Source organism: Panthera pardus, unplaced genomic scaffold (genome assembly GCF_024362965.1).
Source record: "Panthera pardus isolate Hobbes unplaced genomic scaffold, ASM2436296v1 HiC_scaffold_6, whole genome shotgun sequence".
In the NCBI taxonomy this organism is placed as follows: Eukaryota; Metazoa; Chordata; class Mammalia; order Carnivora; family Felidae; genus Panthera; species Panthera pardus.
Window position 1 is genome coordinate 57,882,897 of NW_026526991.1, and position 15,887 is coordinate 57,898,783.

The following is a 15,887-nucleotide window of genomic DNA, read 5'->3' on the forward strand; positions in this document are numbered from 1 at the left end:
AGAGTAACTTGTAAAGCAGGGCTCTTTCTGATGCAGTTCCTTTATTATCCAGAAACAGTGTCATTATCAAATTCCTCCCCCAAACACATACAGAAGATGTACAGCCCCCACCCATACCCCCCATCCCTGGGGCATCCCAGGGGCTATGGCTCCTCCTCCCTACTTCTCTGTGGGGATGGAAACCCTTTAGGAAATGGATCTGTGATTACTGGGATTCCCCACTCTTTAGGCACTAGAGTTGAGGAATTGTGTCTCCCCAGGCAGGGATCCCAGTAAGATACTCATGTTGCCCACAGCCATGTTGGCGGGCCCAGAGGGAGGTGGGGTATGTTCAGAGCTGTCCCCTTGGTCATGCGAAGGAGGAGGACTCAGCCCCTGGGCCTCATCCAGAATAGCCACAAAGTCCAGCTGAGTGTTGTCAAGGTCAAGAGAGTCCAGAGGGTTGCACACCTGCCCTTCAGGAGGAGCGTACAAGGCAGGACCCCCTCCCAGCCTGCCCACCTCGGGATGACCACAGCTGGGGTTCATGCCCCCTGCCTTGAGGGTCCCATAGCAAGTAGTCAGTGGGGGCAGAAGTCGGGGTGGTGCTGCTGCCCTATGGGAAGCCTTGTTTGCCCCCACTGCAAAATTTTCATGGCACGGTGGAGGGGTGGGATAGGAACCTGACTTGTGACTAGGCAAGTTAGGTGCAAAGCCAGGTCCATATGTGGCCAATGGGGCCTTGGCAGGACTTGGGCTAACCTGGGAACCCCCCAGAAACTTGGGACTCTGGTAGAGAGGTTCCTGGACTGGGAGATCTCCCCTGCCCCCACCCTCCCATAGCAGTTCCTGTTGAGACTGAACATAATTACACACAAGCTGAGCCTTGAGTTGTCCTGTGGAGTGAGTGGGGGAATCAAAATCCAGGCCAGACCTGGGTTCTGAAGAAAGATAATCAGAGGGTGGCTGGGTATAGGCACCTGACTGGGGATACTGGGGAGGGGGAGGCTGGGGGTAGTGGGAGAACAGAGGCTGTGGGCGAGGAGGCCCCTCACTGGGGTGGGCATTGAGGCAGGGTGCCAGTCCTGTGGAATCAGAACCCACTGGACACCCCTGTTCTGGCTTGACCTGCACTTGTCCATAATGTTCAAGACGAGGACACTGGCTGTAGACTCCAGCTGGAGCCTTGGGGCTTGGGTACAGCCCAGAGTGGGAAGGGAACTCACTCCACGGTTCAGGGGTGGGTTCAGGATAGGAGACCTGCTGGGGACAGGGGTTTGGCCCATAGTTGGTGGGTGGACCAGGCCCAAGAGGCAGGGAGCCTGGACCCCTAGCTCCATAAGGCTCAGCCACTGCCCCCTCAGGTCCCCCATATCCCAAAGTATCAGTAGGTGGGAAGTCCATATAGGGGGTTAGACCACTGCCTATCATGGAGGTCCCACCTTCTGGCTCCTCCCGTAGCCCTCTGGTGTCCATGGCAACATTCTCAGTGATGCTGGGGGGCTGTGGTGAGTAGACAGTGGTTGGGAGTTGGGGATCGAAGTTCCGTCCTCCCCCTGCCACAGTGGGGGGTGTGTGGACACAACCCAAGCTCTTGAACCGCTGGACTCTGGCTGGGGCAGGACGGTCAACAGCCCGGGCTGGGTCACTGGCCCTCCGGGTGACCCCTACATTGGGGTTGTATCCTGGATACTCAGCTCGGCTTCTCCAGGAAGGTGCGGGAAGATTCCCCATCTGATCCAGGCTGGGTGCTGCCGTGGGTGGGGTACCACCTCCCCTGGCTGAAGCATATCTTGCCCGGAGCAGGTAGTGCTGGGCAGGCGTGAGGCCGGGCAAAGAAGATGCCCCATTCTCTGGTGGGGAGCCAGGGGGGAAAGGGGAGGCCAAGGAGGAACGGCGGCTGACAGTATAAGCTGAACTGACACTGCTGGAGCTGCTGCTGCGGCGGTCAAGAGAAACTGGGGGCCCCAGACGGCGGGACACAGGGGTGCCTACAAGTGATAAGGAGAAAAGACGGGATGGTCAGGGAGCCCTCTGCATCTCACCCTGCCTCCCTCATGGGGACAGCCTTGTCCCGGAATCCCAGCGACAGGCTCCTTAATGCTGACCAATCAGTTCTGTCTCCTCCCATGCCCTTTCTACATCTGGGTCACCAGGGATTCAGAACCACCATGAACAGTTGTATAGGTTGCACACTGCACAGCCCTAGGGGACCTAGGCATTCACATTACAGACTTTGTATATCGCAATTACCTGAAGGAAGCGTCTTGAGGAAAGGGGACCTTTTCCTAATTGTATAAAGGTATATAGGGCAGCCCTGAAGGGTGAAGTCCTCCTGACTTCAGAGGAGGTCCAGATCTCAGCCCAGCAACTATTCCCACACCCAGGTCTCACCAGTATGGGTCAGGCTGGGCAGTTTGAGGCCCCGGGGTCCTACTGGTCGAAGCTGATGTAGCTGGTCCAGTCTGAGGTTCTCAAGGCGGCGAAGAGTGGACAGACCGGTGCCAGCAATGCAAGGCCCCTCATCCAAGCTGGACAGGTCCTCAGTGCTGCCCCCCGCATTTCCAGTCATTTCCACACCACTATCTGTATTAGCTGCACTGCCTGCTGGGGAGTGGTCGCTGCTGCAGGACGACTGAGCTCCAGGGCTGGGCTGTGGCTTCTGTGGGGAAAATGAGGTCTGAGGGTGGCCCCTCTCCACTTCCCCCCAGTTCCCTAAGAAGAGCCTAGACTGGAGCACAGACTGCCTGGGTTCAAACTCGCACTTAGTTCTGTGACCTTGGACAATTTGTCTATGCCTGAGTTTCATCATCTGAAAATGCGGAAAATAAGTCCCTTTTTCATGAAGTTGTTGTGAGTATATGAAATTATAATCATATTACATGTGAATCATGCATGTAAACCATACATAAATTAGAGTAATATACCAAGCCCCATATAAGAGTTTGTTAAACCGATTAATTAATTACACTAAAATCTCTCAATTTGGGGTAGCCCAAGGAGTACCACTGTCATAAGAGACTAGAGGACTGTGCACAGAAGAGTGATTTACAGAGGACATGGAAGAGTTGGAAGGGACTAGAAGAACGTGGGCCGGGCAGATGGGGCGTGGAGGCAGGGGTCACCCAGGCCGGCTCACCACGGTGCCCTCCGGCACGGTCAGTCTGCTCTCTTCCCTGATGGGGCCTCCATCCCGCTCCCTCTTGGGCTCCACTGTGGAAAGGGATGATGCCCTGGGCAGGGGGCCGTCTCCTCGGTGCCGCTTGGTCACATGGGCATCAGGACCGTGCACTGTCTTGACATGTTTCCGAAGTGAGCTGGGATCTGTGTAGCGTTTGGTGCAGCCGGGGAGCTTACACACATACGGCTTCTGTTGAGTGGACAGTGAAGACAGCAGGCAAAGAAATCAAAGCGGGAGAGTGCAGAAGGAATGGGAAGCAGAGGTGGCATCGAGTAGGGACGAGGGGATCAGGGAGAAATGCACAACGCCCGAGGAATTAAGGAGAGCGGGACCCTTGGAGTGAAAAACAAGAGGGTCAAGGGGAAGATTAGGAAAACTGACAGCCCAGATCCGTGAGGCCTCATAAAGTCAGGAGTTGAGGGGACCAGGTGTCTCCTCCAGTTAGAACGGGTCTATTTAGGTTGGCCCTTTGGCTGGTTAGAGGTAGGGGGGTGGGGATGGTAAGTGGAAATTCTTGGTTTCAGAAAGGCCTTAACCAGGTGAATTAAGTTGTAGGGGACAAGGGTGGGGTGGGGACTCACCTCTGTGGAACGGGTGCTGGGCTAAGGGATTTCTTACGGGGGAATCTCCCCAGTAGCTGGCTTCTCAAGTGGGGAGGGTCTTTTAGGTGGGGCATTCACCTCATTGGAGTGGGTCCGATTCTGGTGCTTGGCTCGGTCACTGGCATTGCTGAAGGCTTTACTGCAGCCCTCGTGCTCACACATGTATGGCTTCTCACCCGTGTGTGATCGCAGGTGTGTCTTCAGATTTTCAAGGCGTGAGTATGACTTCCGGCACCCCTCAAACTAGGGGATGTTGGGGTCAAAAGATAGCTCTCAGACAGAAGGACATGGAGATTAGAAGAACTGTAAATCTCAAAAGGGATGTGCATTAGAGAATATAACTCAAGATGGGAGAGAAGTTCCCAAAATTCAGGGACAAGGGCAGGCAAGAGCTGGAGAAACAAGAAGCTAGAGTCACTCTGGCTGCAGGGACACGGAGATGAGGCAATGAGCATCTCCTGGTCAAGCCGGAGCAGATCTCCCTGTACAAGGATCTGAGACTGCCTTAGGATGGGGTCATTCAGGGAGTGTATTACGTCCTTGACACAGAGCTTCTCCCTTCTCTGTTAGGTAGAGTGGTAGGCACAGTGCTGAGGGCCCAGAGTATTTTCAGGGGCCCACAAAAATGTTTTAACCTCTTTTATTTTTATTTATTTATTTGAGAAAGAAGGAGAGTATGCACACTTGGGGGGAAGGGGCAGAGACAAGAGAGAGAGAGAGAGAGAGAGAGAGACTCAAGCAGGCTCCATGCCCAGCGGGGTTCGATCCCACAACCATGAGACCATGATCTGAGCTGAAATCAAGAGTTGGATGCTCAACCAGCTAAGCCACCCAGGCGCCTCTGATTTCTTTTAATTAAAAAAAAATTTTTTTAAGGTTTATTTATTTTTGAGAGAGAGAGAAAGGGCACAAGTCAGAGAGGGGCAGAGAGATAGGGAGACACAGAATCTGAAGCAGGCTCCAGACTCCGAGCTGTCAGCACAGAGCCCGATGCAGGGCTTGGACTCACGGACCGCTAGATCATGATCTGAGCCGCAGTTGGACGTTTAACCAACTGAGCCCCCCAGAAGCCCCTCTAATTTCTTTTAAAAGCAAGGGAAAAATAACCTTTAGGTCCAGGGAATGTCCTAATATGCAATATCAATACGTTCGTTTTTATACTAACACAGTCATAATATACAGTTTTTAAATACTTGTTTATGGAGGAAGTGGCCAATGAAGGCAAAAGTGCCTAGGATCCATGAGAGTCCTATGAGCTCTGCCTTGGTGGGGAGCCCCAATTTAGGGAGGGACCCTGAGCTTGGAAAGTGGGTGCCTCACCGTGCACTTGTGTGGCTTCTCGCCCGTGTGCCTGCGCATGTGGACCACCAGCATATACTGGGCTTTGAAGGGCCTCAGCTCCCTGGAGCAGCCCCCCCAGTGGCACACGAACTCTTTCCGCTCCCCATGGATGTGCTCACTGTTGATGTGCTGAAGGAGGAGACACAGAGGCTCTCTGAGGTTCCCTTAGGCCATCAAGGTGCAAAACAGACCTTCCCTTGACCTCCCCATCCCACCATATTCCCCCAAGGCTTCACTTCACAGGGGGAAGGGGCAGAGAGAACATCAGAGCCCGCCTCTCAGTTCTTCCAGAGTTTCTAAAACAAAGCTATAGCTCCTGAGTTTCTGCCTGCCGCACTAGGCACTCAGCCTCTGACCTCAGGATCCTGACCTCCTGCCCTTAGCCTGATTCCACAAGGTCCCACCAGAATGTCCTACAAGATCCAGCCAGCATTCCTGTTACCCCCTGGGGCTCACGTGCACCAGCTGCTCCTGGGAGTCAAATTCCTGGCTGCAGCCATCCCAGCGGCAGTCAGTCTCATACACGGATTCAGGCTCAGGCTTTTCCTCTCTCTCCAGGTCCTCCCGCCCATCCAGCATCCCCAGCAGGGGATCCTAGGGCAGAAGATATGATCCTAGGGTCACTCGGGTGACGGCTTTTGTTTAGCTCCGGTTTCAGAGGCAAAGTCAGCCCCTCTTACCTGTGTGCCTGTGGAGTTGGGGCTGGACATATCACCCTCCAAGGGCTCCTCTGGGCACTTGCTAACCATCAGGTCCAGCTCAGACTTCAGCTTCCCCAAGGGAAGAGGTGAGGGTGATGAAGGTAGAAGTGGGCAGAAGGAAGAGGGAGCCCAGCCAGGTCTTCCTGCCCTGAGTGCCCCCACCCAAGCAGCTGGAACCCCTGGGTTTAGAAGAGACTTCCTCCTCAGACTGCACTGGGATGGGCAAAAGGTGAGGGATCTCATTTGGAAGAGTAGGATTCAGCCCCAACATGTGAACCCCGGCAACAATACCCCTTTATTCCTCTGCTGCTGAAAACTTTTATATCCCCTGTCCTTCTTTCACCTTGCCCCATAAAGTCCACCACCACCCGCTCTGAGCTGAGGGAGACTGAGTGGCGACATGAGGACTCTCACCTGGCAAGTTGGGAGGGGTCCCCGGGACTGAGGATGCGGCATCATCCCACCCTGGGTGGGGTCATGGGGACCACAGGGCTGGACCCCGAAGGAAGGCGAGGTCCCTTTTTGGTGATTCATCTGGGGTGGGAATCCCAGAGATGGGCTGAGGAGGAGGAGACGGAGTTACTTAGGACTGTCAGCTCAGAAAGTTGCAGGAGTTCTTGGGCTATTTGGAGTGTTTCGGAAAGATGGTATGGGAAGTGGCTGAGGCAGTTCCAGGGAAGTGCTTTGGAGGGCTTGAGGCTTTTAGTAGGGTTTGGTAGGGTCATTAGGGGGGCCTCTTAGCCCAAGGCTATCTGCACCTCATGGTGCTGATGGAGAGGTGACCATAGGAGCCCCCGGGAGATGCACAGCGTGAGTTGATGAAGGCCACAAGGGAGCTGGGGGAGGTGCGGATAACTGTCTGCAGGTCCAGGCTGGCGTCGGACAGAGGTGAGATGGAGAGTGCCCGCTTCTTGGTCAACTTGACTGCACTTCGGGGAGGAGGAAAGAGTGCGGCTGGGGCAGGAAACAGGGAAGACAGCTATAGTAAATGGGGCGTGTGTCTCCATACACCCAACCCATGGGTCCTGATTCAAACAAAAAATGACACTTGACTCTGCTTTGCCCTACAGATGCCATCTGTGACTTCTTGATCATGCTCTGACCCCTTGCTCCGATCTCCAAGCATTTCCTCTTCCAAGTTAGAGCCCCCTGCCCACCCCCACCCAACTCTTTTATTTGGGACAAGTCCCAGAGGGGCAGAAAGGGAAGAGATAATTGCTTGAGGCCTCACCCTCAGTGCAGCTGTTGGTCTCCCTGGCTGGCCCATAACTGTGGGGGCCAGACATGAGATTGGCCTGATGGCAGAAGGGCAGACCGGGCAGTCCTAGAAAAGAGAGACGGCCAGAATGAGTAATAGGAATGGGGGATACGTAAGGCCTCACGTTGAAACCCCAGGAAGAGGCCTGATCTCATATTCCAAGCCTCTACCACACGAAGCCTCAAATCTTCTTATGGATTGGAAACTGGCATGGGGTAGGAAATGGAAGAGGGATCTCTGAGGCTGACTGAGAGAGCTGCCAGTCCTCAAGACCCAGAGATTGGTATTTGCACTGACCTTCTGTCCCCATGCTGGGGGCCTGACTGGGGAGGGGCCGGAGACAGCAGGGCTCGCCATAGCTACTGACTGGCGGTGGGGTCATCGAGTTGAACATGGTGTCTCAGAGGCGAGTGTGGGGACACTGCAGGAGGGGAAGGGAGATCTGCAAGTTATAAAGGCGGGAAGGAAACAGGGAAGGTCAGATAACTAAGTCAGGTATAGAACCCCAGGCAGAGTCCCTCTAAGACAACTGCCACAGGAAATCAAATTGAATCGAGCATCACACAGACAGGGTGAGGGTAAGAAAAGAAGTCCCAAAGAGGCAGAGGCACTCTTGGGGATCTTTGTGGGAACTGAGTGGGATCTTTGCCTGGGTGGTCTATGCGAGTACGAGTGTGTGGGGGGGGAGGGTGGGGGGGGGGAATGTCATGGACTAATTGAGCCTATATGAGCCTTAAGCGATTTTATACCATGGGGCCTCTATTTTTTCTTGCTGTGACAATGGGCCAGCTTTGAGGGGTGGGATGGGGGAACTCATGCTGAGCATCTAACTTCAAGCGCTGCCTAAGCCCCTTTCCCTTTCCTTCATTTGTTCCAGCCCGGGGACAACCCGTCCACAATTTCTCCAGTATCCAGCAGAGGGAGCTCTCGCCACAGCCCAGACTGAGCGGCTGATTGGGGCCCGAAGGGAGCAAGGAAGATCTGCCTTTTTCTCTCTAAGGCAGAAACTGTGTATAGAAGGGGATAAGGTTTCTGAGGGAAGCCTCCCGGGTCTGTTGAGTACAAAGAGTGGAAACTGGTGTTATTCTGGGGTGGTTTGAATCTGGGCACCCATCTAATTCTTTTGGTCTATTTGGGGGAAACAGGAAAGGGACTGTAAGAGAAGGCTTTGGAAGAATGAAAAAACAAAGTCACCATCCATTAGAGAAGAGTTGTGAGGGAGGAGAGGGTGCTGCTGTCCGCTCTTCTCCTCAAACTCCAGTTTTTGTTCCACCCCGGGTTTTCTGGTCTCCCGGGACTGAGGGTGGGGTGGGGCGGGGTAGGGTGGAGAACGACCGGGAGCGGGCCGGCCGGCGCGGTGGGTGATCCCGGGATGCTGGGATTTAGGGTGAGGGCGGGGTAAGATGGGGAGCGGAACCCGGACCCCAGGACCCAGCCCAAGCTCCACAGCCTGGGTTGTATGCTTCCTAACTCCTCCTTTCCCTGCGGAGAGCTGGATCCCGCATCCAAGACCTCCCAACTCGACCTTGGCACTATGTGTGTGGGGGGGGGGGGGGGGGGGCACAGCTGGCTGGCAGCTGGATGGGGGGACACTTCTCCCGCCTCCTTCCTCTATGACTCACCCAGGGGAAGGAGGCGGGGGCTTGCAAACGACCCCCAAACACTAAAGAGACTCCCCCAAACGTGCCTACTCAGTCACCTTTCAGTGCCACTGCCCAGCCGCAGGGGAGTCGCGATGTAAATGGGACAACATCCCTCTTCGCCCACGCATGCCGCAGCCCACCCACGTCTCCCCTTCACACTAGTGACAGGAAAATTTCGCCAACTTTTCCAGCTTCAGTCAAGTTTTTCTGGGGTGTGGATGAAAGCGCAGGATGGGGCAGGGAGCTCTAGGGTTCCCCTGCTGGAGCCCTGAATCATCTTCTGTGTCTCCCTATTTTCCAGAGTCCCCCTCGCACCCCCGCTCCCCAACTCCCAGGAGTAGGCCCCGCCCCCCTCCTCCCGGTCCCGCCTTCCCCGCCCCCGTGCCTCCTCGGCCCACCCAAGTCGCCGCCGCAGGCTCTGGCTGCAGACAGCTCCGCTTCCCCCGCCCGCCCCGGGAGCCCAGTAGAGCGAGCCGCGGTGGAGGGAGGGCGGGGGGAGTTGAGAGGCGGGACACATTCTTCCCTCCTCCCCCTAGTGCATCCAGAAGGCTGGTAGTGGCGCCCAGGGTGGGGGACACTGCTGGAGAGTGGGTGTCCCAGTGGGTGGAAAAGAAAGAAGAATCCACAAACTATAGGGACAGAAAGTGACTGGGTAAATAAAATAAGGTGTGTATGGGGAAAGGGAGGGGTCAGGACACCTTGGGTTCCTGATTATCACATCTGGCTTCCCAAGGGTTAACCCCTCCAGACCCCCGGGAACCCCTGAGTGACGTCAAGGGCGGGTCTGTACCGCCTGGCTGGGGAAGCCGGGGAGCTAATGGGGGGGGGGGGTCTCTGGGCCCCGCCCCCATAGGGAAAACCACCCTAATTCCGGCCCTTTACAACTCCCCCGGGAAATTGCTCCGCCTTCTCCTTCCACTAGACGGTAAAGACCTGTCTTATGAAGACCCCAGGTCGCCAGCCCCCAAAACCTTAACTCCCCAGTCACTATGGGATCCCCTTTCCCTAATCCTATCCCCAAAGCTAGCTGCCCAGGGCGGATTGTTTCGGGGTCACCGGGCCTGAAAGAGGCTTCAGAGCGGGGAGCAAGGGCAGGCAGGGTGGTCTGAGCCAGAGGAGGGGCCTCGGCCCCCGGCTCCCGTTCGGGAGGGGGGGGTGTCCAACGGGAAACATAGGCAGGCAGTGGCCAGTGGTCCCGCCCAGTCCCAGTAGGGGTCTCCCTGCGGCTGGCCCCAGCCGTCCTGGTGGTCCTGAGGTCACAGGGTCAAGACAAGGTCTCCTCAGCTCCTCCTTAGCACCCCGTCCACAGCCCTTGGGACTCGGGAGTCCGAATTCCTTGAGGAGTCTTTCTAGGGCCTAAACTGGACACTGGCCCCTCCAGCCCCCTTCCTAGTCGAGAAGACACTCCTTTTCGTCAGAACACATGCACCAGCAAGCACATCTGTCACAAGACAGGTCAGGGTTCAAGCCTAGCCGTCCCCCATTGGTTTTGTCGCCTCACACACACCCATCCCCACCCCACCTAGGGCTCTCTCCTTAGCTGTTCCCTCCTTTCAGAAACACTGACGTCCTCCTGCCGGCGCTCAGGACACACCTGGAGCTGCCTGTCTACCACGCAGACCTCCAGCTAGCCGTCCCTCCAGCCTCTTCATCCCAACCTCATGAAAGTGAGATGTTTCTAATATATGGGAGAGGCGGAGACAGACAAAGAGATCCACGGTTGCCTGAGACAGAGACACAGAGACTGTCAGAAGAAAAAAAAGATACAGAGAAAGGAGACAAATGAAAAAATTCTTCAAACTTTCTATTCCTCACCCCAGGCTCTCCCACCCCCTTTTTGCCTCTGTCCCCCAGGTCTCCCTCTTCGCTGGGCAGAGTCCCTCGCAAGCAGGGCATCCCCTCGGGCCCCCTCCCCCACTGCTCCCAGGTGGTCCCCCGCCTGCCCCCCTTCTCACCTCCTTCTGGGCGCTGGGCTCGGGATGCGCGGTCCAGGGCTAGAGTCTGGGCTGGGGGGTGTGCGGTGGGGAGGGGGGGCGGACAGGGCCACGGCAGCGCAGCCTCAGTGCCACCCCCACCCCCCCTAACCTGGCCGCCAGCCCTCCCGCCGGCCCAGCCCGCCGGGCCGCGAGCCGGGACCACCCGCGAGAAGCGCAAACTTTTTTTTTCCCTTTTGCAAAAACTTTTTCTCGCTCAAGCAGCTGGCGCGCCGCCGCTCTTCCCGCTCGCCTCTCACCTCCCTTCTACTTCCCTCCCTCTTGCAGTTCTGGAAGATGAGGCGGGGTAGCTAAAAGCAAGAGAGGGGGTGCCGGGCTTATTGCACCCCCAGGACCCCCAGGATCCTCCCCCTCCCTTGAGGGACCCTATACTGCCTACCCCCCCCCCCCCCCCCCCCCCGCTGAACACGCTGCTGGTGGTGGGCAATAAATCCCGGCATGGATCCTTGGATCGGCAGCCCACGAAGAGGCCCCCAACCAGAGCCTGAAAAAACTAAGAAATATATTAGGGAGTGGCGGGGGGCGGGGATGGGCAGAAGCAACGAAAGAGTCCATGCGAGAAAGATAATATTGGAGGTAGTGTCGTCGACTTTGGTGCTAAACTGAGCATTATGCCATCCTGTAGTTAATCTGCCCGCCTCACTCTTTCAATGGAACATATGAAGGGGTTGGGACAGATTTGGGGTTTGGTGCAAATGGCACTGAAACAGAGTTGGCTTGTTAGTGAGGGGTCTATAGAGCATAAAAAAGAGAAGCAATGGCTGAGGATCTGGGCGCAGAGTATGCAGTTCACAAGGCTACTAAGGAACCCTGGGATGGAATCACTGTTCCTCTGAGAACCCCCGCTCTCCCTCGTCTCGAAGTTTTGGAGACCGCGGGCACCTCCGCACCTCGGTGCGGCCGGCTTCCTGCGCTTCCAGGCTGTCTGCGCCCTCTGCTGGCTTTTCTGGCACATGACACTCTCTCAGAGTCTGGAAGCGGAGTAGACTGGGGGAGCTGAAGAAGTAGGAGGCTTAACAAGTCCCCCCAGTAAAGCCGTGTTAGGAGCCCAGGGAGGGGATTGTACGAACCCTAAGAAATGCAAAGGCACACTAGAAGAGGCTGCTTGTACAGAACGGTAGTGTCTGATAGGGGAGTGCCCCGTCCCTTTGGATTTGTGTTGCCATGGTGACTGGATGCAGGGGAAGGGGCAGCTATTTTAGTCTCTCTGACCTTTCTTTATGAGAAAGGGGAGAAAACATGGTGAGGAAAAGGAGTCTCTTCCTTTCCTGTCACCCCTCAGACAGACCTCCCACATCCTAGCTCTGCTTCCAAGAACCACCTCCTGGGGCCTGGAGACAGTAGGTTAACTGTTCAGACTGAGGGTCAAGGGGAAAAGGTAAAACTAGGGAGAGGACTGAGGCCCTACAAATATAGGTAGGAACTGTGGGGGAACATAGCATGAGTCCTGTCTGACCCTCCCTCCCCCATATGAATTTGGCCCAGACATCAGTTATACCCAGAAGGTCAGGCAACACCAATGGTCACTGGAGAAGAAGGTAAGACCATTGGTCACCCTACATATGCTCCTGTCCCAGCCATCTGCCTTTTCTTTCAGGGAAGCTTTTTTAGAGCACACTGCTTTTTCCTCTTCACCCAGGTCTCTAGATCAGTGATTCTCAAACATTTTGATTTCAAGACCTCGATACACTCTTTTTTTTTTTTTTTTTAATTAGGCTCCATGCCCAATGTGAGGCTTGAAGTCATGACCCAGAGATTAAGAGTCACATGCTGTACCCACTGAGAGAGCCAGGCACCCCCCATTACACTCTTAACATTTATTGAATTTTTGTTTGTGTGGTTCATATCAATGTACTATATTAGAAATTAAACTGAAAAAAAAGTTTGTAACACAAGAGTACACAAGCACACATCCCATTAACAATGATGTCAGAAAGATGATGTAATCACATGCCACATAGCCTCTGGAAAACTCCACCGTATACTTTTAAGAAAATGAAAATAAAAAAGGCAAATAACATCTTAGTGTTATTATAAAAGTAGTTTTGACCTTGTGAACACTCCTGAAAGGGTCTCAAGGGACCTTTCAGGGGTCCCCAGACCTTACCTTGAAAACCTATCCCTTTAGACTATCACCCCAGCCCTTCTTTATGACTCATACTTGTTGGGTTTTCCCCTCATTTTTATTAGGAAAGTATAAACATTTGTCTCCCCAGTGCGTCCTGTCCCCCACTGGGGAAAAAAAAACAGGGAACTTCTTGGGCTCAGCACCCCTCTCTCCTGACTCCCAGTTCTGGGGCTCTCCCAAACACCTCCTCTTAGCCCCTTGCCTATCTCTTTCTTGACCCTCCCTTAGAGCTCTTCCGAAGTTCTTACCGGCCAGCCTGTTTCCCCTGTCCCAAGCCTGCTGGGATCTTGGTCTGCTTCTTCCTCCCCTCACTTGAGGACTTTCTCTTCTTGAGAAAAACGAAGTAATTTTTCTCTGCCTTCTCCTTCCCTCCCTCTGTCCCTCCCTCACCTCTGCCATCTTTTCATAGGGGTTAGAGTAAGCAATCATGCTTTCTGGGTAGATTCCTTTAGAGGACACACCTTCCCCATCTCCCCACACATCAACCTGGAATAGGCAAGAGTCTGGACGAGCACGTGCCCATTCAGGTCCCCTAGGGGTCAACCCAGTCATACTGCCACCCCACCCATTGGGTGGGGCTGTGGATCAGGAATCTAATGTCTCCAGCCACAGATGCCCTTTGCCTGGGAACCCCCAACTGATCTCTTTACTCCAAATCCCCAGGTCCTCTTGCTAGCTGCAGCCGCAGGCCTCCACCACCATATCTGGCACATCTGTCTTGACCACATTGCCGTCACGGTCGAGGTAGAGGAGAGAGAGGGGCCTTCGGGCAGTAGGAACACAGCAGGAAGTACCCAAGGGCCAAGGGTTGTTGGCCTTGAGGAGGCTGAAGACAGCAGAATGGAAGGAGGCAGCAATGCCCGGGCTGCCTGCCAGGTGAGGGGGGCACTGTCCACTGCAGTAATTGAGCTGGTACCCCTCCGGCTGCAGGATCCAGTCCCGCCATCCCAGTTCCCGGAAGTCTACATAATGGTCTCGCCTGCAACATAAGGGGGTCTCGGGCTCACAGGTAGGGGTCCTCCTCCTGGTGCGGCCTGCTCCAGGCCCCTTGGGCCAGATCTTAAGCTCCAGGAAGGGCCGCTCCTCTCCCGCCGTGTCCACGAGCCGCTGTGGGGCAGCCGTGGCGTTGCCTCCTGGGAGTCTGCAGTCCACCTGGAGTTTCAGGACAGCGGACGCCTCACCCCTCAAGCCACTAGAGGGCAGAGTCAGGGCGTGCCAGCCTGGGGTTGTCATCTGGTGCTCCGCCAGGAGGGTGCGCGACTCTCGGCGCCTCCTGCCTGGGTTCCACCTGAAGGTCCTCAAGGAAAGAGTGCCGGGAAAGGTGGGGAGCACACGCAGCCAGAGGCGGGCGTGGTACAGGTGCCGGGACTGAGCTGTGGACAGGTGGAAGGTGAGCACGGAGCTGCAGGCGGAAGTGGAAGGCTCTGCCAGGGAGATGGAGAAGGGACGGAGGAATGTGAGCAGAGCTAAAGCTCTCCTCGGAGACCCCCGCAAGCCCTACCCACGGCTCTCCCTAGCACCCACCTTTAGAAGAAACTGGGGCTGCCTTGGGTCCCCCGTCCTCCGCAGCCAGTCCCCGCCCCAACTTCTCCTCCCACACCCTGCGCCGTCTGCCTTTTCCATCAGTCTCCCCGTCCGCCTCCCTCTCCCTGTCTGCTCTCTGCCTTGCTCTCTCCCTCACCCACCTGTGATGGTAGCAAAGCTGATGACCTCCTCCCCATTCACTGGAGCCACACTTCCTGGCTGCAGTCTCCGGAGGGCTCTGGTCAGCGCTGCCTGGGGTGGAGGGTGAGTTATTCTGGGACGACTGGTCAGGTGCAGCCCCTCCAAGATCTGCTGCTTGGCTAGCTCCAGGACCAGAGCACGTTCTTCTTGGGGCGCCAGTGTGGGACCTCCGCAGGAGGGACAGACAGACCCTGCCCCCTGTGCCCACACCAGTGCCCACAGCAGCACCAGCTGGCACTGGCCATCAGGGAGCCCCATGCTCCTGGTGAATGGCCCTGGGTTGGGTCAGGAGCCTTGGATGGCAGTTGCTCCTTCTGTTGATCTGATTGCGTGGAGGCCAATGAGGACGCAGCAGAGGCAGACAGCGGTGCCACACCTACCCTTGGCCAAGGGTAGAGCCACCTGTCTTCTCTTTCCTGGGACTCAGGAAGGCAGTAGGTGGATGGTCCTATGGGTAGCTGAGTTTAGCGTAGTCTGTGGGTTTGACCCTCACAGCTCATGGCTGGTTACTGACTGGGGCCTCTTTAGAGCCGCAACCTGGGGCTCCCTCACCTAGTGGTCAGCCAGCAGACCTACCCTCTGAGCCCCAGGATTGGCCAGCTGTGCTGCCCATCAGGTCCCTGCAGGGGAAGGGGTGGAGGTCCCCCCCACCCCGCCCCAGCTCAGGTTTCACCATCTGGCCCTGGTCACTGAGTTTGAGGTGGGGTAGGGGGGTGGGGGGGGGCAATGTGGACACGCATGATGCAAGAAAGAGAATGATTTCACATGCTCAGTCCCCAAGGTCTGGGGCTCAGGGGAGGGACTCCATACGAGCTAGGTGGGGAGGGCGATTTTCCCCATACCTCTAGTCTTTCTAGCTTGCCCGGCCACCTCTGCTGCAACAGTTTTCATCAGACAGCTGTGAGTTCTGATGGTCATTTCTCCAGGGTCTCTGGGCCAGAAGAAGAACTCTGGTCTCTATTTCTAGCAATGGGGTTGGGACAGCAAGGAGAGGTTGTGGGTGGGAGAGGAGCGGAGTCCTCCTGCCCAGGCCAAGGTGGCAGTGCCACGGGGCACGGAAGTCACCTCCTGACCCTGCCTATGCTGGCCGCCCAGAGTCCAGTTGGACTGGAGCACAACGTGGAGGAGGGCTGGAGCACGGAGGGGGGTTGGGGGGGAGGGCATGTCGCTACGATGTCTGAGGAACCAGAGAGGTACGGGTGGTGGTGATGCAATCTTAGAGCAGGGCAGAGTCCATCAAGGCTGGCAGAAGAGCATGGGACTTGGGAGGGCCCATACCCAGCTGCTGGTTCTCTTTAAGGGGACTGTGAGAGTTGCCTAAATTTAGGACATCCT

General features: G+C 56.0%; 2 protein-coding genes across 9 annotated transcripts; both read right to left on the bottom strand.

Moving 5' to 3' along the window:
• Window positions 1-22: 22 nt before the first annotated feature.
• GLI1 (GLI family zinc finger 1) lies at window positions 23-11,053 on the bottom strand. 8 transcript variants are annotated; one of them, XM_019454886.2, is made up of 13 exons: window positions 10,661-11,053; window positions 10,300-10,383; window positions 7,360-7,483; window positions 7,036-7,128; window positions 6,563-6,758; window positions 6,219-6,363; window positions 5,784-5,873; window positions 5,560-5,697; window positions 5,083-5,232; window positions 3,841-4,005; window positions 3,119-3,349; window positions 2,374-2,641; window positions 23-1,970 (listed from the first exon to the last, which is right to left on the bottom strand). In XM_019454886.2, the coding sequence occupies exons 3-13, from the start codon at window positions 7,454-7,456 to the stop codon at window positions 226-228; spliced, it is 3,318 nt and encodes a 1,105-aa protein (XP_019310431.1). In that variant the 5' UTR covers window positions 7,457-7,483; window positions 10,300-10,383; window positions 10,661-11,053; the 3' UTR covers window positions 23-225. The 8 variants fall into 8 exon arrangements, with proteins under 8 accessions (XP_019310431.1, XP_019310428.1, XP_019310434.1 ...); XM_019454883.2 differs by having other exon boundaries at window positions 10,300-10,429; XM_019454889.2 differs by having other exon boundaries at window positions 7,360-7,504; window positions 10,300-10,429.
• Window positions 11,054-12,501: 1,448 nt separating this feature from the next.
• Window positions 12,502-15,650, bottom strand: INHBE (inhibin subunit beta E). Its single transcript, XM_019454882.2, has 2 exons — window positions 14,513-15,650; window positions 12,502-14,251 (listed from the first exon to the last, which is right to left on the bottom strand). The coding sequence occupies exons 1-2, from the start codon at window positions 14,808-14,810 to the stop codon at window positions 13,500-13,502; spliced, it is 1,050 nt and encodes a 349-aa protein (XP_019310427.2). The 5' UTR covers window positions 14,811-15,650; the 3' UTR covers window positions 12,502-13,499.
• Between the last annotated feature and the right edge of the window lie 237 nt (window positions 15,651-15,887).